The sequence below is a fragment of the Stigmatopora argus genome, chromosome 4 (assembly GCF_051989625.1).
Source record: "Stigmatopora argus isolate UIUO_Sarg chromosome 4, RoL_Sarg_1.0, whole genome shotgun sequence".
NCBI classification, from domain to species: Eukaryota; Metazoa; Chordata; class Actinopteri; order Syngnathiformes; family Syngnathidae; genus Stigmatopora; species Stigmatopora argus.
Window position 1 is genome coordinate 12,126,439 of NC_135390.1, and position 21,772 is coordinate 12,148,210.

General features: G+C 40.0%; 2 protein-coding genes and 1 long non-coding RNA gene across 3 annotated transcripts in view; 1 reads left to right on the top strand and 2 right to left on the bottom strand.

Annotated features, from left to right (window-relative positions):
* Positions 1-10,752, top strand: part of LOC144072567 (uncharacterized) — a 40,225-nt gene extending 29,473 nt beyond the window's left edge. Inside the window, exon 3 of the long non-coding RNA XR_013299835.1 lies at positions 10,669-10,752. This is a non-coding gene — a long non-coding RNA (uncharacterized LOC144072567). The remainder of the gene's footprint in view (positions 1-10,668) is intronic.
* On the bottom strand, positions 2,511-8,606 carry macc1 (MET transcriptional regulator MACC1). Its single transcript, XM_077599737.1, has 5 exons — positions 8,467-8,606; positions 6,596-6,705; positions 4,516-6,524; positions 4,181-4,369; positions 2,511-3,313 (listed from the first exon to the last, which is right to left on the bottom strand). Exons 2-5 carry the CDS (start codon positions 6,696-6,698, stop codon positions 3,110-3,112), a joined length of 2,505 nt encoding a protein of 834 aa, XP_077455863.1. The 5' UTR covers positions 6,699-6,705; positions 8,467-8,606; the 3' UTR covers positions 2,511-3,109.
* A 1,246-nt stretch (positions 10,753-11,998) lies between the features above and the next one.
* On the bottom strand, positions 11,999-15,398 carry sp8b (sp8 transcription factor b). Its single transcript, XM_077598768.1, has 2 exons — positions 15,355-15,398; positions 11,999-15,097 (listed from the first exon to the last, which is right to left on the bottom strand). The coding sequence occupies exons 1-2, from the start codon at positions 15,373-15,375 to the stop codon at positions 13,736-13,738; spliced, it is 1,383 nt and encodes a 460-aa protein (XP_077454894.1). The 5' UTR covers positions 15,376-15,398; the 3' UTR covers positions 11,999-13,735.
* Between the last annotated feature and the right edge of the window lie 6,374 nt (positions 15,399-21,772).

Genomic DNA, 21,772 nt, shown 5'->3' on the forward strand with positions numbered 1-21,772 from the left:
GGTAATGGAGCTTCCTTCTTCCCAGCGGTGGTCATGGGAAGAGGCTCCATGCAGGCTGTTAGTCAGAAGAAAGGCATTGAACACCTAGTAACACCACAAATCTTCTGCTGTAAAACATTGTGCTTAAAAAAAGTCACATTGATTTGAAGAATGGAACAATGTATAATGCTCAACATTTTTTAAAATGTATTGTCCATTGACTGTTCGGTTGAACTGGAATGCCTATTTTTTGGGAATGTGAGAGGAAAACCCAATTGATCTCAAAGATATAATACAAACTCCAAAAATGAAGCCCTGGGAAACCTGAATTAGAAGAAAACAAATCTCAAAACTATGAGGCAGTTTCACTAAACTGCCATGGATTTTCAATTAGAGTCAATCACCAAAGATAAATTAAGTGCCAGTTTATAAACTTGAAGGCCGCACATCCCCCAACTTTCAAATTATCCAACTTGCTCAGCTCTCACATCATCCATTACCAGATCTTTAGGGCGTAAAGTAAAAAGGGTGGATGTTGTTGTAGGAGTCACCAACACAGCCTCTGCAGTGAGCATAAATCAGTAAGCTAATAAATTGAAAGCCAAATGACTTCTTGGCCCCAGCATATATCATGGAATCATGGCGGCAACTCAAATGAAAGCTCGTGCACCCAAGGGGGACAGAGGAATGCTTCTGTTCATACAAAGTGATTTGTGGATGGCTCGCAAGTTTGTTGGCTGCGGAACCTACCTTTCCACAAACTTCCAGGCTCACTTATCTTAATTTGTAGTGAATCGTTACACCATTATGGCTTTGATTCAACAGCAAATCTTCAAAATGGGACTTTAAATTTGCTGACGTAGATATATATAAATAAATTTTGCTTCTTAATCTGCCTCACAGTTCTGCGATGGAGGGGTCAATCCCAGGGGGGTTCCGAACTTACTATGTGGAGTTTGCTTTTTCTCCCCATGCCTGTGTGGTTATTTTCCCGGTGCTCTGGTTTTCTTCCCGCATTCCACAAACATCCATGATAGGCTGGTTGAACTCTCTAAATTGTCCCTAGCTGTGAGCATGAATGGTCGTTCGTCTCTGTGTACACTGTGATTGGCTGGCAACAACAATTGGCTGGGATAGGCTCCAGCCCCCCATGGCCCTTGTGAGGATAAGCGGAATGGAAAATGAATGAATATATCTATACATATATGTACATCATACATATATTTTATAACCCCCCTCTCTGTCTCCCCTCTCTCCCTCTCCCCTCTCTCCCTCTCACCCCTCACCCCCCCTTTCTCTCTCTCTCTCTCTCTCTCTCTCTCTCTCTCTCTCTCTCTCTCTCTCTCTCTCTCTTTCTCTTTCTCTCTCTATTGTTGGTATAAGAGCGCTATCTTTTGGATGCAGAATGTCACGACAGAGTGATTTTTAGTTTCTTCTAGTTTTCATTTGATTTTGAAAACTAAAGGTATGGTCTAAAACGCGTGTTTTTTTGTTTTATATTGTTATTTATTTTCGGGATATTTTACATTCAGATATTAGTGGCCGGTGGACAAGTGCTTAGCAAGTTGGCCTCAAAGTTCTGGGGTCCTGGGTTCAATCCCAGGTCTATCTTCACTGTATGGAGTTTGCATGTTCTTCCTGGGCTTGTGTGGGTTTTCTTCGGGCACTCCGGTTTTCTCCCTCATCCCAAAAACATGTGGAGTAGGCTGGTTTAACACTCTAAATTGGCCCTAGGTATGAGTGTGAGTGTGAATGGTTGTCCGTCTCACTGCGGCCTGCTACCCAGTTTTTATTGACCCACAGAGATATTATGAAAATATCATTGACTATGGCCTGCAAGGAAGACTAAATCAGCATACACTTGCACTTCTCTGGTTTAAAAGTAGAGGGAGCTAGTCACTCAAACAGCCCCTATCCATTAGCGGTAATGTAGCAGTGTGTGGAATTTCAGTATTTTGTTTTACATAAATGCATACATAAATATATGAAAAAAATCCTATGTGTTATAGTGAGCTGTGCTGGTTGTGGTTTTTCTGGAAGTTTATTTCAGTAGTTCTTTCACTGTGATTGACGGTCCAATCCAATTTGATGAGGGGATAAAACCCTTGCTGCCATCATTCCTGTTCAAAATGGATTGGGCATCCATTGCCATCAATGGAAGCCTTTGAGTTAATACTAGTAAAACTAAAAACACTTTAAGTTCTACATTTTTCTTACCCAACTCCGATCCTCTGACAAATGAAAGTGGATTTCAAGTTGACCGTGTATACAAATTCCTGAGTCCATTTCTAAAGATTTCAGGAATTTAAAAACTGCACTCAAAGGTGGGACCATCAAATGTTGTTTTTCCGTCATGCTTATTTTCTCACGACCGTTGAAGAAAGTGGCCACACCTCAAAGTGAGATTTTCTTTCCAGAGGCAGTCAGTTTAGCAGTGTGTGCTCACCTGCAAATGAGGACTAAAGCATTAAGAAAACAATGGCTACTAAAGAAAACAATTGGGGAAAATAATTTTCAACTATTGTACCAAGACCAGTTAATTGCAGTTTATATTCTTAAGAAATGCAATATCATTCTTTAATAGCACCAGAAACATTGATCAACAGTGCCTCTGAAAAACATTTGGTAACATATTGCATAGGAAGTAACAATGACTTGTACAATACATTACAATACAACACATTAAGTAATTATTCACTTTGGAAGAGTACTCAAGAAATACATATAAATCATGCAAATTAATGCACGTAAATAATTCACAATTATATTTCTGTTTCACATTTTTTGGTGTCTTAAACCAGATATGTTTCCTCATTAATAGTAATATCACATCGATGGATTTAACAGGAACATTTTAACTTTAAGCACAAAGTACAAAAACTATACAATACATTGTGTAACCATAATTATATTGTCAATGTCAACAAAAATGGATGAGGTTAATTTCTTCAGTGCATATAAACTTCAATGTGAATTTTACTGCGATACTATCTCACTTGAGCCTAATTTTTTCAGATTTTTTTCCCCCAGACAGGTTGATTACCCCTGTATTTAAAGGACACAAACATTCGGTTATCAAAGGGAAGAAGTCTAAGGGCAGAAGCATTATCGTGTGCTGATTGTAAAGTGCTTAGTTTTTTGGGTATGCAGAGGCCCGGAAGAGGTCGAGGCAGTTGACAGTTATAAGAGCACCTGTTAGTTGTCTCCACTGTCTGGTGGCAGGGTTCTTCATCTTATCTAGAACCAGGTGAAGGTCTTGAATCATGTCTCTGTAACCGTTTCCATAACGCTGACTCCAGGTGTAGAGGTAGTCGTAGGCTGGCTTCCACATTAACTGAAAGAAAATGAGAGACAAAAATTCTGTAATTTTAAAACAAATTCATGAAACATTCTGTCCATACTGTTGGAAATTTAAAATGTTATGTTTAGAAAAATCATTAGCTGTCAACCCAACATTTTTTTAACCATAGTGATCATAAGAAACAGGATGAATATATGTATTGTCTTAGCACAATTTAAGATTATGCCTGATGCAAATACACTGTGGTTGAGCAATGTCCAAAGTTGTCCACAATAACATGACAGCCACCGTCAAGTCGTTAGGTTGTAGTCAGAATAACTGCTGTTAAAATTAGCACTTGACCGATTATTAGTAGTTAGAGGAGGCCGGACGATGTTCATTTGCTTGAAGAGTGTAAAATTGGTGTTAAAAAAAAAAGAAGTAAGAACTGAACTTTATTAAATCACACAAATGGAAATAATTTCACCATAAATAAAATACATTTTCAATATAGTAAATGAAAGCATTTAACTTTGTTATAACTTAAAACAAAAACAAAAATGCAGGTTTTCTCAGGCTTAGCATTCTCTCTAGTAAATCCCAATAAAAACGTAAGGTCTCACTGAGTTCGGAGAGGGGCAGCTGAGAAGTGTCTCATTACCAAAAAAGGATGCCGAATTGTGGCATAGTTGTCATGTGTCCAACATCAAAGGAATGACTTAACAAGCAGCCATGAGAGGTCATTTGTGTTAGCCGAGGCTGTCGGCTGTCGATGATTGTTGAAACAGTCAGATTGTGTGTTCAAAAAATGTGAGTCTAAAAAGACTACCCAATTTAACAATTGATAGAAAATGAAATCCACCGGTATATCTTTCCAATCAGGCAAGAAAACAGAAAGAAAATAAACAAGGGGTAACTGACCTGAGACCCAACTTCACCATCCTTTCCTCTGTGTGGTGCCTCATACACAGCGATTTGAGCGCTGGTCAGTTTTCCCATTTTGTCAGCGAGCTCCCGCCATCGACTCCCCAACTCCACGGCAGTGGACAGGATTACTGTATTTTGAATCACTAGGGTCACAAGTTTGAGGCTGTCCATCTTTAATAGACCCTTAAAAGAAAAACACAGAAATATATTCCCAGTAGAACAGTCAGATTAGATTTAGCAGGAGAAGGGTGTAAATTTCGAGTACTGTCTGACAACAAAATGGTCTGCCAAGTGTTGGCAGTCTTTTTGGTTTTACTATAACTACTTACAACCATGAGTTCATGAAGGAATTTCTTCCCACTCCTCTCGGCGTGGCAGTCTTCCTTTAGCTTTTCCAGCACGCAGTCCACCTTATCTGCCTCTGTTTCAGCAATTCGACGAGTGATGATGTCCAGCGACAGATTGTAATACCCCAAAGCATCTGCAAAACTTCTCCAATTGGTTACATGCTCTGTGACTAGTGTCTGGATGGCCGAGTACATGTATGTAAGCTTCTTGAAGGGCAGTGTCATATTGTCCAGGAGTACCTCCGTAGTCACGTGAACGCCAGTGAAGTCGATCACCTGATCCGCTGTAATGAGCTTGACATTTTTGCAATGAACCAGACCAGTCCTGCCCCTCAGGAAACCAATGTACCACTGCTTTCCCTTTGAATTCCCCACTGATCTAACAGTCGCCTTTGATAGGAGAGCTATCGTGTCTCCCTTAAAGTACTCCAGTAGGTAGTCCACACGTGGCTGACGGAAAACTGACTTTAACGATACTCCATACCATTTTAGGTTCACGGGCCCATCTTTAAATAGGGGGACATCTGGAACTCGGTCCTCAGGAATAGAGCATGTTCTTGACATCTCAACAAGTTTTGTACTAGTTTGATTTAGCATGCGCCTGTCACATCGAACTGGTGCTGCAGGAGGGGAAGGGACCTGGAAACATGCAACAATTGATGTGTTGGGTTCGCTTACTTGCAAGTCTAACTGAAAAGGAGTCATTTCTTTGCAGACAGTGCAAGATAACGCAACTGGCAAATGCAGCACCGTCCCAATCTTGAGTTGGCTCTGCCTCACTTCTTTCACCTTGTCCTCGTGTCTGATTTTAAACGTGGAGCCCTTGATACTTGTGGTTACAAACAGGTCCTGCAGGTTGTCATTCCTGAGGTGATGCGTTCCCCAGAGCTGCAGCACAAGTGGAGGAAGTTGTTTGTTTCCTCGACAAATATCTGAAAAAGGAAGCTTTGGTGGTATGTTCTCGTGACAGCAGACAACTAATACAACCTTAAAAGATGGATGGATGTACCTGGGGCCATAAACAGCAATAGTGGTTTGGCGGTGGAGATAATTCCATACTGACATATCCGGAGACTGAATGACTGAAGCCTTTGCAACTGCTATCACATAAAAATGTGTCTTCAGCTGGTGGAGTTGCATTTGCATTATGTTCCTTAAAATTTTACAGTCCTTTACGTCCTCATATGGACCTTCTCGTTTGCAAGACAAGAGTCCGATGACTGTGGTCAGTTTCTGACTTAACGGGTCACTCCGCACCTCTCCAGAAAGCTTCATCTTCAAAGAGATTGAACCTTTTGTGTTGATGTTGCTGAGAACTACCTCCACAAGTGGACTCACAGTGGTAGTGTAGTTGTTGTTGAGTCCCGGTGGAGGGTCAAGCATTGCTTTCAGTGTTACTTCCTGTACTTCGCCAAAAGGGACATGGCCATCTGGGACATGAATACTAATTTCAGAGTCTGGCAGGTAGACTGTGCCTCCATCATGGCCAAGTTTAGAGATCACCTGAAAGTTTGTTGCCTGAGTCTGAGCCCATCCAGGACTTTGGCTAATCACATTTAGGTCTAGACAAGAGCGAGTTAACTGTCTGTGACTCAGCCAAGCCATTTTATAGGCTTCTCTATCATTTTTTAGCCACTCAAAATCAGGATTTAGAACAGGGTTTGACGGCTTGAAGCTATCACCCCTCTTTGGTTTCTTCCTTTCAAAATTATCCAGAAGATCTGTGGCACTTTTCCATCTCCCAGATTTGTTGTTGGCTTTGTTTTTCTTTTCCAGAAAGTTCTCCACATTGCCTTCATCTGAGGATGTGCTAATCGCGTCCTCATTTTCTGTATTCAGCTGTTTTGTGGTCCCTTCGAATGTATGTGATGTGTTGGAAGTGAGTCTTTCTGAATTGTTTACAATATCATCTAAGAAAGGATTGGATCCAGGCAGCTTGTTCCAAAATGGATTTTGTCGTAACTTGTCATACTTTTGTGGAACATTTCCATCTATTTAAAAAAAGAAAACAAAACAGTATTTTATCTTTTGAAATATGTTTCTTACAATTTACAGAAATTACCGTTCAGATTTTTCCCATTCAGAGCATTTTCATCCAGGTCAATCAATGTCCCCTCAGATCTGCTTCTCGCAATACTCCCTGCACATGGCAAGGAATTATCCATTTTTAATCTGTAATTGTTGAAAAATATCTTGTGGTTATAATCAGAACGTCAAAGAGAAGTCAGTAACGTTACGCTTGTTCCAATTGCCCCTGTAGACCCTGAAAAGTTATGAGCAAATGGCAAAGAAAAGGAAAGAAAACATAACAGTTTAACAAAAATCTATTTAATTTAATTACCTGTCCCAGATAGCCACCCATCGAAAATACAACCCATCCTACCAGTTCTGGAGCATGGAACCACAGAATAAGTCTAATTTCCTTTGCCATCAAAAATATTTGAGAATAACAGGTTTCAAAACAAATTCAAATGAACTTTGACTGTGCAGCACCCTAAAACTCGGTTATCATCAGCCCAGAGATATGATAAGCACACACAAACAGTGTGCATATTCTCTACTGACAAACTCAGAACCTACAGGCAACAAAAAGTTGGCAATTCATTAAAACAAGGATATATAAATATACATTCCTGTACCAAATTTCATTCAGATCCTTTCATGAATGATGGAGGCGTAGCCATTGTAGTTAGTATCCTCACTAAGAGTAACAAAGTGAGTGAAATCTTGAGTCATCCCCCCGGGGGTCTAAAAATCTTAGCAGACTTAATTAAACTCAGTCAGAGGACGAACTCCACATCAATACACTGTCCTAAAAATATCAATGGAACGTCTGTGTCAGTTTTATTGTAAATAAATTATCATAAATAAATAATCCCTTTACATTCCATCAAATGATAGTACATAATTTATTTAAGAGGCAACCATTAACTAAAAATATGATAACGGTTTGACTTCATGCTCTATTCTTACTTTGTTGTACACTGTTTCTGTCATGCAAACCAACCCTTTTTCTTTGGATAAGTATTTTAATTTTACTCACGAACATATCCTGTGCAGTTAATAATGGTCCCATACTGATGAGAGTAGCTTAATGCCCATTTAATGTTTAGTATACTATTCTTATATGCTACATACAACCTAACAAAAAGGAAACATACCATCGTCGATTATCCGATCCTATTGGTTCCACGGTACATTGCCTTAAACAATCTCAATTTATGAGATGACAGTTATACTCTACTTAATGTCATAATAAAAAATAGTTTAAACATGAAATACTTGAGTGTCTGGTTGAACATTACTGAAACAGATTTGAGAAAAGAATCCCAAATATAGATAATTGTCAGCTGTGGCCTTAAGAGTCTAAATAAGTAAGAAAACAGCACACCCAACAAACCCACCCATTCACAATATGCACTATTGAAGTTATTTTTTGCTCAGTACAAGTCTTTGTCTTTCTTGCTATGAAACAGTATTCAAATTGGAGAATAGCTCCAGCTCGCCAATGTGTCACTTGTTGGCGTAAAAACGATACAACCCATTCATGAAATGTCACAGTGAGTCACTCATCAATATTGTGCTTTCTTACAACGTGTGAACCAAACAGGTTGGTCTTGTCAGTCTTTAAAATATTACTGTCAGTTTCCCTCTGAGCCTCCGGTTGTGTTCAAACTGTAACAAAAACTACCGTTTACTCCATTTCCTTCAACGATTTGAGCCAATGTTTTATATACAACCATAATATTGAAATAGTATTCAAATGAATGCAGTCCATGCTCTCAACAGTGATAAACAGTAATTCATTCTCAACAGGTGTGAACCTGGAGGCTTACAAATGTATGACTTACTCATACAGTAAAACGGTGATGTCAGAGCAAGACTATATAAAACAATAAAACATGCCATAATATCAAGAAAATAATATCTCACCATCGGCATTAGATGTTTGTAGTTTTTCCTTGGGCACGCTGTCAGAAAAAGAGGCTCCACTAACATTAACTTTTTGTTTGTGCTCTTGTGTAGTGTGTCCTTGTTATGGGTCAGCCGTGCCTTCACACACTCCGAGCATATTGGGCTGTCACATAAACTTGGTGAAGGAGGAGCTTATAGTACACCATGCATACTTTACCCTCCACAATGCACCTTGGTATTTACCATTTGACATTACAACACCTGAAACTGAGCGGTGGTTTCGAGGGCTTCCAGACAAACCGAGCCTCAGATGAAAGATTGTCATACACTTGCCACAATAATTATAATACACGTGTGATACAATACAAATAATCAAATTTAATTAAATGTAATAGAAAGAGAACATAGTAAAAATATCAAAGTTTTCATTTGAATTGCCACAGGGTTTTTTTTAAACATTGATTTTACTTTGTTTGGGTATCACTGCTCTTTTGTGTGATCAAGCCCTAAGCGAAGGTTAACTGGAGTTAGTAATCTCTACAAGGGCAGTTGCCATGTTAACTAAAGAACCATTTACTCTATTCTATTACTGTGGGCTGTTTTGAAAAAACCTTAGAACAGTGGCTGTAAGCCAAAGAACAGCAGCAATTCCTTTACAAGTGGTTTTATTTTGGTATACAACAATATTTAATACACTACACTCAGAATTTTCTTAAAGATAATAAAGCAAAAGATTGCTCCCAAAACACCCTTCCATACTTATACAGTCAAAATGAAAAGTATCAAGGTGGATTTGAAATAGTACGCAAGTTATAGAAAATAAAAAAAGCAAATCAGGGGCAAGGACCATAATGAAAGGATAGAGTGAAAAGAAGAAAGGATCAAGTAAGGAAGAGGGCCATTGACATTTTTAAGTCAATCATTAATTTCTTGCCTCGGAACCTTTAAACATTAAGTGCTGTCAGTTCTAAGATACAGAAGTAAGCATATTCCATTAAAAAAGCCCAAACTCTTTTTCAAATTAATTTATTTTTGAAGTTGTTTTTTTGTGATTTTAGTATTTTTTTAAACCATTGTTTTTCTAAATATTTTTTTTCTGGAGATGTTTTTTCCCAATTCCGTTTTTCTGATTACTTTATTTTGAGGGTTGTTTTGTAATTATTATTAATAACTTTCTGAGTAATTTATTTTGACCTTTTGTAAATAAATTATTAACGGCCAGGTTTTATGTTTCATTTTTAACATGAATGAAATTCACTTCAGTACTTAACCACATGGTGGAGACGTACCATTGTAAATTGTCTACAATTGACATCAAGATTTATACTTCCATTTTTAGGCATTGTTTCTTCAGCATTTTGGTTGACCTCCAAATGGCTCTACTTTGGGACAGCTACTCTACTTATCATTCATTACGCTTTTGAAACCTTAGTAGAGATAATGATTTGGTTTGCAGTACACATTTGATATATCTTGTATACTGCTCATATACTAGACCTACCTGAAAAATGTCTGGTTTCATTGTCAACATCGCGACGAGTGCAGGCTAATCGTTATAAAATCAAGATTGTGATTTTCTTTTTGTAGAAAATCATGAGGGGTGATCTGATCTTTTTTTCCATATCGCCCACCCCTACCCCTTAGCCTGGATTAAACTGTATCATATATGAATCCAATGTGGTTACAGTGGGTGAACCTTAGTCTGGTCATCTGATGAAAAATCTTACATTTTTTGAAGCCCAATCAACATTACTGTTACAACTGTTAACAACAACAGCAACAAGCTCAACTCATGGTGCTGTGCCATGAGGTTTTTCAAAAGTTAAATGTAGGTCTTGGCCAAGTGAAGACAGAGAAACACTGAAATAAATGAGTAAGCCAGAGACATAACAATACTAGATCTCAAATTAAAATGCACATTGTTTTCATTGCAATGCACCATTCCACTCATTTAAAAATCAAAACTTGTTACATGAAAAAATCTAAATTCCAGAAAACATTGGAAATGCTACACTGGTGGTACACTTACCTGAACTTTATCAAACTCTATCCATTTTTTAATACCTCAAATAGGTCAGTTTGATGGGAATGGTAGTGTGATTTTTATTTAGAAAAAGAGCTTATGCCTTGTTTGTTGGATGGAAACAGTTTCTTTATCCATGTTTGACAGCCTCAGATATCTCATTGGGGCTCTTGTCTTGTGACTTTTGTATACAACAGGTGATGAGTATACTTCGCCATGGAAGATGACCACTGATGGCGTGAAAACATCTCACTTGTCAGGCTTGGGATAGGCTTCAGCACCCCTGCAACCCTGGTGAGGATAAGAGGTACAGAAAATCAATCGATATAAAAATATAAATGCGTTGAGGGTCATGCGTTCAGGCAGTTTCGTGGTTCATTGTTTGGAATAGAAGCACATAATGCTCATCCACAAATTTGTGTTAAATTTGTTCACTGAGTTTTGCCGACGTCCAAAGATCAGATTGCATTACGTGGACAAAACATTTTGAACGATAGAGGGCGATGAAAGATTGCATATTGTTGTACAAGTTTAAACTACTTTACTCCCTTGCCTTAAAAGCAAGGCTTTTAAAATCACCTCTATCAGGTGGTGCATTTCTTAGAAATGCCTAAATGCCACATTGAACTTAAGTACTCAAATGTTAGTACACACTGGCATTATAATTCGGTGTTCTCTTTCCATTATTCAATCTTGTGTGTGTGGTCCAATTGTACTGTATAATGTGCAACAGAAACGTACGTCGCAGAAGTTGAACCTTCACATTCATAACCCTCCAGTGGATATGACGATTTAATTAAAAACACACAGAAAAATTTTATCATATCAAAACGGTTGGTTCTACTTTGAATTAATTATATAATCAGATGTAACTATATTGTTTTCAACACAAAGTGTGTATTTTTTGCAGCTATTACTAAATTCGTCCGATCAATTACAATAATATTTACAGAGGCAAGAAAATTTATTATTTAAGCGTTAATCAAGTTAGAAAAAGACTCTGCACCCATATCTCCCCCCTTTTCAGACACCACCAGCCTAGCCTGTATGTTTTAAAATATGTAAATATGTAACTAAATTGATTTTTTTTTTAAAAAAGACTTAAACGCTACACTAATATATGTAGTCATATGGCACACTAATCAGAATGCAAAGCAACAGAAATGCTGTAAACTACGCAATTAATTTTGGAACAATTCCACACTCATGTAGCGAAATGGTCCAACTTGCTTTAATTTTTTTCTAAATCTAACTCATATTTAATTTTCCCCCCAACATTTCAATATACATATGGTTTAATTGGTATTTGTCGATTCTTAAACGTGCATGTGTTTGTTTGAATAACTGAAAATTAATCATTAATGAACCAATGCAAGGCCCTGTTGGTATTAAATATAATGTAACTTGTGATTTCAAACGTAAGATACTTAAAAATGTATTTCAATATAAAATTATCATTGAGTGTTTTCCAATAATAGAAAAAGTTGAATTGCCAATCATTTAATCAATCCAACAAAGTGATTCTGAGTCCATACTGCCTTTATTGAGTGGCTCACATAAAAAGCCATTCTTAGAATGGGGAAAACCAAACGAAAAAAATATATTGTAAAATTAAGATCACTTTACAACATGCTTACTTAAATAAAAAAAAACAAGAGTGGGTAAACAGTAATCATCTCCAAACCTTACAAATAAATTCAAAAGTGCGCCTAACAATAGACCCCTAAATACAAGAAAAATCGTGGTTAAATAGAATTCCCCACAATACAATTCATATCATGTCAAAGCAAAATATCCAAAGTACATCTCCGCGTATATTTTCAAATATTTACTAGAGTCCATATACAACTAGAAATAGCTATACAAAATCGTCTCCTGGACAAATACATACTCACCTTTGACATGGGCGTATATTCTAACCTACATGGTTCAATATTTACAGCACATTTTGCAGTCAGATAAAGGACCTCCTCAACTAAAAAGTACAAACTTGCCTTGGCACAAATGGACTAGACACAAAGTCTGCGAATATGTGTGTGAGTGTCATGGCCAGATAACCAAACGGCCCAATTATCCTCCTTTATTCTTCACCGAGTTAGTATTTTCATCATCCTTCTCAGTAATATAAAGTGCCAGAGTTTGCTGCGAACAAAATCTATGACAGCACAACTTTTTGCAGCCTCAATATGAATGAACCCATCTCCCCTTTTTTGCACGGTTACACGAGATATTTCTATTAGAACAGCAAAATGTCAATCAAAAAAGAAGTGCCTATATTTTTTTCCAATAAATGACTGCATGATGGAACATTGTTGTTCACTGTCATGCCCTTACTCTGTAATTTGCAGGCCTATGTTTCCCTTGCAAAATAGGGCATCATAAACTAAAATACACAAACTAGTATGCACTTAACTATATGTCGGTCTCATATCCCAATATGACAAACTTCCGTCGTGCATTAAGATAAGCATAACTGTTGAGTCATTGCCCCAAAATACAGCGGTCTATTTTTCAGTGAAAGGATCACCGAGAGTACTCAAGCATACCATTAACGACCCCACAAAAAAATGTAAAAGCTTATTTTCTCAAAACATGACACGGATCATTGTGCATCCACTAAATTAGATAATGGTGCACTACTGTCTTTAGAAAAAAAATGACATAATACATTGTGCACACGCCAATTTAGAATGTAGAAAAAAAGTATACACTCATTTTCTTCATGAGTGACAGAAATGCACTTATATAATATAACTGTTTTGGGCCATTTGCGCAATAAATTAGATGGAGTTTTGTGCATACGCTGAATGTCATTCTATTTTAACCAATGCATGATCTGTACTTTCGTGCTCTTTTGGAGAAATGCTTTTGGAGCTCTCTTTCTTAAGAAACGAATGATACATGCATACACAAACTGGTACATCCCTACTGGGAAATTTCTAGGCCTATTTTAGAAATGACAGTTTTATATGTTCTGATCCAATGGGATATCATTTAAGAAATATCTTGGCTTTTTAATAAAATACCCACTAAACTGCATGTGACAGAAAATTCTAAAGGCCTTTTTAGACGACAGATCATTGTGCACACACTAGTGTTATGTCCTTACTGGGAAATATACATGATCTATCCCCCTGAAACACGCACACACACACACGCACACACACAAGTTACAGTATAATGGCCAGCACTGTCAAGTCCTTCCAGCAAATGTCCGACACTTTATCGTCGTTCATACACTTTTTGAACGTCAAGCAAGCGAAGTTAGAGGCCGTTCATGCTCACCACGCCCTGCCTCGCCTCGGCCGGGTGCAACAGGTCCGGGGAGTGGCACGGGGGGCTCCCCGGTGCGCTGTGCTCACTGTCGGTATCGCTCCCCCGCTTCCCCCCGCTGCCCCCGGAGCCCGAGCCGGCCGATCCACCGGCACTGTGAGTCTTGACGTGCTTACTCAGGTGGTCGCTGCGCATAAACCTTTTGTTGCACACGGGGCAGGCGAACCTTTTCTCGCCGGTGTGCGTGCGCAAGTGTCGCTGGAGTTCGTCGGAGCGCGTGAAGCGCTTGCCGCAAAAGAGCCAGTTGCACACGAACGGCCGCTCGCCGGTGTGCCAGCGCAAGTGCGCCTTGAGGTGCGACGTTTTGCCGTAAACCTTCCCGCAACCGGGGATGTGACAGCTGTGGAGGCCCTTCCTCCGCAGGCTGGCCCCGGCCGGTCCCAGTCTCTCGGCCTCCTGGCAATTGGGACAGTCGCAGGTGGCTCTGCCCGAGTAGCGCCGCGCGGAGGACCTGGGGGAGCCGGCCAGGGAGGCGGGCGGACCCCCGGAGAGCATGGTACCCCCCGCCCCGGTTAGCGTAGATGGGCTCGTGTCCGGGTAGGAGGAGAGCACCGGCTTGAAGCCGTCCATCAGGTGCTGGCCGCCGGTCAACAGGTGCGGAGAAGGGTTGGCGCTGAAGGCAGAATGACTTAAAGTGGAATATTCAGAATTATATCCGCCCAGGGGGGAGTGCAAGGACGTCTGCAGTCCGCCGGAATGTAACGACGTCTGGAGCGCGGCTCCGTTGGGGTTCTGGACGTCAATCCAGCCGGCTCCCACGTCCCACCAGGCGGACGCCCCCGTGCTTCCGACGTCTCCCGCGGGGATGCCGGGATGAGACGACTTGAACCAGGACTCGTAGGGATGCGCCACGCTCATCCTAGGGTAGATGCCCTGGAGGCTGTCCACGGACGTGTGCACCTTGGAGATGAACACGGGCTGGTGGGCCGACTCTTGCGAGCCATTCGACACGGACGCTTGGAACACCGAATAGTCGTTTCCAAAGTGGGAACCGGACGAGGCGCCGGACGTGAGGGAGAAGGCGCTGGAGCCCGTGGGGCCGTTGGAGGCGAACGAGTCCGAGATGGCCGAGCCGTTGCGCGAAACCCCGAAGCCGGACAGGCCGGAGCCAAGGCTGCAGCTGCTGGCGGCGGCGGCGGCCGCGGCAGCGGCGGCTCTCTTCCACGGGTGGAAGCCCTTCCCGAACGAAGAGGAATTATCCGAAATGGCGGAAGGCGAAGGGCTTGGACTGCCGATTTTGTTACATGTTGCAGCTAACATGGCTAAAGGAGTCGATCCCAATCTCGGCTCCTCCTGGACGGAGAAAACAGCAAGTTAGTCAGTTAAGCGCTTCTTTGCCGAGACGCCCTTTTTCATCTAGACCTGCGTACCTGTCTAAACTTGGACAAAAACAATGACAAGCGCTCTCAACTTTTATCCCATCTACCGAAAACAGAAATCACTTTACCCCGATCTTTTCTTTAAAAAAAAGTGTAATCCCCCCTAACCAAGCAGCAGCCAATGACAAGAACTAATTGAAGCAAGTAAGAAAGTCCTTTTCGGAGACTCACCCCTAGAAGTGAAGTTGCCATCACACACAAAAAAACCCACAGCCCTCCTCCGAGGATCTTTTTATATTTATGAATCCGAGCAGTGTTTTCCCCCCGTTTTCTTTCTTTTCTTTTCTTTTCTTTTTTTTTTTTTTTTTTTTTTAGAGGTGTGCAATACAATGATGCGTTCCGCCCATTCTTCCACGGTCCCGCGGCTCCTCTGCGGCTTTGAAGTGGCGCTGTGACACGGGCGTCCAATCAGCGGCTCCAGCGCGCCGCGCGGACACCGAACGGCCCCCGTGAGGTCATCAATAGACAGGGCTCTCCACCCCCCAGGCCGCCCCCTCCATAATAAAAGACAGCGGAAGGAAGGTAAAGTTAAATGAGAGTGAATAAGGAGGGAGGAATTAGGGGGCCACTTATTGAGATTTTTTACAGAACATCACTTTCCATAAATTAGAAGAGTCAAGGGCGGATGAGCAGGGCGTCAATAAAAGTTTTACATAAAAAAAATCCACTCCTTTTTCGTTCATTCAAAACATTATTATAACATACGTTTTTGTTGCATTTGATCGAAAGCATATTTCTCACCTATTCCTTTTAAATCAACACATAACATTTTATGCACATTGAAAAAAATCCGCATGCTTAACTTAATATACACAAACTTCCAGCATATAAAGATGGCTTTGTTCCCTCCTGAGGATCCTATATTGAAAATAACTCCCATAATTGACGTCAATTATGTCCATGCGTTTGATGGTACACTTTTGGTAAAATCGCCTATATTGAGATAATGCTGGGGTCGTTATTATTTATAGAAATAAGTGATTGCACGGGCTGAATTTCGAATATAAATATTCCACTGTGCAATAAGGTTCATCACTTTATTGGCATGCTTTTTGTTAAAGGTGTTGTTACGTAATGAGAAGTTGGGTGCAAAGCGTGCATGCAAGCGTTTACATGCACGCCACTCTCGTCCTTTTCTATTTTGCATGCAGCGCGCACTGGAAGCGTTCATTTCATTTGAATTTCAAATTTAATAACGCGGGAGGTTTTTAATCATCCGCACTTTTATTTGTTTGATATTAACATGCTTATTGACCGGCTCTGTTGACCAGCTTGGTCATTACAGGACAGGGAAAAGTTAATTAAAACGACCAGGGATTATTCATCACATCATCTGCCTTGGCCATGTCGCTTCCTTTATTACACAGCGTGATAGATGATGTGCCTGATTAATTCTTGTGTTTCTACCATTGGAGACAAGTACCCCCCAGCCCCCCTCTCGGATTAATTCACACCACTTTGCTCTCAGGTGTATAAAAACGAAGGAATGAGCATGCACCTTATTATTATTTATTTTTTTAATGACAGTTACACGTGATAATTAAATCAGATTAAGATGACGTTGCTTGTAACGGAATTCTTGATGTACAATTTATTATTAGAATATGCATTATTTTAAGATTCTTAATCATCACTTAGATCTTAGTTTATTTTAGATTTTAGTCAAAATCTGGAAGCCATGCACGATTTTTTTTGCTCTTATATTTTAAATATATATGTGTTCATATAATGAATATGCTTAAAATATCAACATTATTTAATGAATATTAAAAAAAATCGTTATCCATTTACATTTGTGTCGAAAGCCATGGATTCGATGCAACATAACAAACAGCAATGTGGCCTGGAAAAACAAAGGTGACAATGACGATGACATTTAAATAAGAGCTACATACCGTTCCTCTCAGCTCCGTCGTCCACCGATCAGTGTTGGCCTTTAAAAGCTTAACATCACCACCCGATGTAGCTGCGTGACTGTGCACCGTGCACATAAATGATACACTTGTAATTCCCTTTGCTCTAAGTTGGGAGACAGTCCGCCAACCCCCTCTATTAGAATATGCAAACTGGATCCCCCGTAAAAACTTTGACAAATTGGGAAAATAGCATGAATAAGAGAATGAGGTCATTTATATAATAATCAATAAAACATTATTAATAAGAAAGGATGATTTTTTAAAAATCCGTTACTCGTGCATGAGTGAGCACATGCAACTGTGCTGCATGTAGGGGGCTCAAGAGGATGGGGGTGGGGTGCATGCTGGCCCTTGGTAACAAATTAGCAAGTGATTATTGCAGCAAGGTCCAGGTCAAAGGTCGGTGTGACAGCCAGCATGTTGCTTATGCGTCCAAGTTTATAGAGGACAAGTAAAATAAAATATTAATACTATTTTTAAATTTCCGTCCACAGTCGTCTGCTGTGTATGTGTTCAGATGGTGCACAGGTTGCTGTGATAGCGAACTGTAAGCCGCCCTGAACAGATGTCACCATTGAAGGCTTTCTTTGGGGCTATATTACCGCCATGACATCAAACTCAAAACCTGTCCCCTTGGCCGCCATAATGAGCAACTTATTCTGGGCCGCTGAGCACGAACAAAGTGGGCGCAATAATGCGTGCGGCACAATTGCTCACGCACAAAACAACTGGGGCCATGGCTGCAGACATTATGCTTTGATGGGAAGCTTTGCCTTCAAAGTGGCTTGTGGAGGAAACAAAATCAAACCTGATGGTCAGCACTTGTGGCTTCAGACTATAAAGCCTTAAATAAACAACTTTTAAAAAATACATTTTGTTTACAGGCTTTTTTTTTTCGTTAGAAGGTAGGAATGCTTCTGTTTTTTTTTGGGCTGACCATTCTGATACCACTCATTGATGTATAAGATCTGATGATCGTGATACCGATCACATTTGCTTAATTTTTCTCATATTGGGTGCTCTTAGCTGCCTTGAAAGAATCACCTTAATTTGAACAAAAAAAATCAATTTGTAAAACTAAATAAAAATCTGACAAAACCATTAAATCCAAACGATTAGAAAAACAACAACTTATATTTTCCAGCTTTTAGTTCAAAAAATGCAACTGGATTCTCAACAGGCTAAATAATGCAAATGTCAAACAAAATTAATTGATCATATTTTATTATATAAGACATAGAAATTGGCCATTAGCTTCTCATCTGGCTTGAGTTTGACTTGTTTGTCCATGCTTGTTCTTTGGATGTCGAATTAAATTATTGTAATTTTTGGACTACGAGCCGCACGACTAAAAGCCGCACCCACCAAGTTTCACAAGAATGAAAGACTATAGGCCACAGATGTCGACAGTGTTTTATGAGCTATTTTCACCAATAGACATGCAGCTCATTAGGATATTAAAATCCCTTAATAGACCAGACTGGAATATTATTTACATGCTCAAAAACTCTGAACAGTTTTATTTTTTCATTTATTGTCACAATCACAAGGGTTGCTGGGGTGCTGGAGACTAACCCAGCTAACTCCGGGCACTAGGCGGCGGGACACCCCGAATTGAAGGCCAGCCTTTTGCAGGGCACAAGGATACGGACAACCATTCAGGGTCACACTCATACCTAGGTGCAATTTAGAGGGTTTAATCCATGCATGTTTTTGGAATGTGGAAGGAAACCGAAGTACCCGAAGAAAACCCACACAAGCCCGGGAGGTGAGGATGGACCTGGGATCGAACCCAGGACCCCAGAATTGTGAGACTGACACGCTGACCACTCACACACCACTGTTTTATCTATTTTATTGAAATCAATTGAAAATGTTCATCAAACGAACTCTTGTTGAAAACAATCCACCACTAAACAAGCTGAAAAAGCATGGTCTCCACCTATCTTACAGAGTGAGAGGTGATTTATCTGAAGTTCTAATTCAACACAGTTTTTGTTAATGCAGAGTTTACAGAGAAAAGTGAAAGGAAAGACCGAATTATGTCAATAACTAGGTCACTATTGTCAGAGTGCTTATTAGTGGAAATTTTTGTGGAGGAAGGGCTTTTGCAAAACCAGTTATTTTTAGAAGCTATAAGGAAATAGTCACATTTAGAATCCCTGAACAGTGAACAAACTAATGTATAATTTTATCAATGGCTAGAAATATCAAAGAACACATTGTCACTTATTATTGTGTTTCTCCACCAGGAGTTTGGTGGGAAGAGCAGATGTCTGCATGCACAGGGAGCTGCCAAGAGGGTGCAAAAAATGGGGCATGCCCAGACACAAGCACCCCAAATGGTGTGACAAAGGAGGTCCAGGAAGCCCCTCTCCGCCTGGGTGAATCCCAGAGAGGGTCTACTCCTCTGCCAGCCTGTGTCAGCCAAAGCCTTGTGCTCTTTACCACGATGATGAGGTGACGCACCTACACTCAAACAAACACAAATGTGCGAGCATTCAAAATATACTAATGCAGCAAAATTCACAAATGTTGTTATAAAAGAAGTCTGCACTTGTTTTTTTATTCCTCTACATCAACCAAAGTTATAAGGGTTAATGTTTAATTTTCAGTAACAATACTTGTTGGTAGTATGTGATTATTCTCAGTCGTAACTTACAACTTCATAAATTCATCACTAAAAATGACTCTAGATAGTAAAAAAAACTTTATTTGTGTCTTCTTATGTAATATTTCAAATCAGCTGCGAGATCCTATAACAGATTTGTTGATCAATTCCTGAAAGAACTGTCCCAAGGAAACATGTTTTAATGAATACACTAATGTTTACCTAATAATACTGTATATTTACCAAATTTGATATTTAGCATACACAGGTAGTACACTTGTAAAATCTCTTTCAGTAGCTACTGTATCTAATTTATCGTTCATTCATCCATCCGTCCCCCTAACGAGATGATCGTGTCATGAGGCCTTGACCGTGCTCCGAGCACAGGTGTGCAGCCTGGCTCAAAGTGAAAGGGATGCAGTCAACCGTAAACAATGATATAAATGTCTGACAAATAAAATGGCTAGTTAACAGTCTTTTGACTGCTCTAACCTCTCAGCCTTTTGTGGAGTATCGATCAGCCAGCTGTTCATGGCTTTGTGCGGTAAAACGAGAGCTTCTGGTTTCTTCTGCACGGATGAATGAGATCCACCAGAGCACTTTGCTCCTCTTCTATAGAGCGATTTGTCCCAACAAACAAAGCTTGAAATGGAGAGCAGAAGCTCCCCTCTGCTTCTAATTAAGCTTATAAATTTTAATATTGTCTCATAAAGCTACACAATAAAAACTGCTTCTTTTTTGATCCCACTAAATGTTTTAATGCAAAGCATCATTTTTCTTCTGTCTTGGCAATTAGTTGCTGTTTTTGGTTGTCATGGAAACTTGTACCTGGTGAAATGGACAGGCATTAAATATATTTTCTAATTGCATGTTAATAGTAAACTTTCCCAGAATTGAGGCGTGGTGGATTTTGTCACGTTACCATGTCGCGGTAGGCCGATAATGATCCGTCTCGGTTCCTGTCAATCAAACTAATGCAGCCAAGACTTTGTCATATAGCTCATGTAAGGCCCCGGCGTTGCCTCAGTTTTACAAATGATTCTTCCTCTATTAACAAAATTAAAATGTGTGGAATAATTTATGTGTGCCTGTTGGATGTTATGATCTGCATCCCTCGTGATAGATTGCACTGTTTGTTTATCATAAACCGAGGTAACTGCTGTGCCTGCTTCATCTCTACTTATTGACTTTGACTGAGGCCGACGTTGCACTTTGTCAGCAGCCGTCTAAAAGAGTCGAGCGGCTGAGGCGCTCGTACAAAGTGAGGTACTTAGGATTAGCATCGGCTCTTCAAGTTTCACTAATTATCCTCCTGAAGGCATTCTTTCTTTCTGTGCGGGTTAAGAATGGAAGTACGCCTGTCACCTCTCAAGTGTTGCTGGAAAGGTCGGTGACTGGGGGCTGGTGGGGGTCGCCCACGAGAGGCACAAGACAGAGAAATGTTTGCTTTTCTGTTATGTCATCCGAGCAATCACAAGAGGAAGAGAAACTGGTTGTGTTTGCTGAGCCCAGCTCAAGCTTGCACACAAACATGTCTCCTTGGAATCTTTTCAGTTGTGGATGTGCTAACAAAACAAACACAACCAGGGGAAAAACGCCAAGTTTCATGCATGGGTGTTAATTGCTAAACAAATATGCCGACATGGTTATATTTCTTGAGGAATAGAAGTATTTTGTGTGTAGATTTTACTTAAACATAAAAAGAGCGTTTTGACTGAAACGGGCTGACGTTATTTGTCGTAGTATTTTGCAATGTTGTAGGAGTGCTCTTGATGCTGACCGCTTTTGCTAAGATTTGATTTATCAGCTTTCAGAAAGGTGCTATGCGGTACAAAATACATATTTGGAATCTTTTCAACTCCATTTGCGAAAAGAAATTACACACAAAAAGGACAGGGGAAATACTGAGTGTTATGGACAGGTGTTTAATGGTGAATACTGTATGCAGCGATGTGATGAGACTGTGTTTTTAGAAGAACATGGCCCTTCATAATAAATGCTGAGTTTTGATTGACATTAGGAGAGAGGTTTTCATTTAGCTAAATGTTTATTATTACACCAA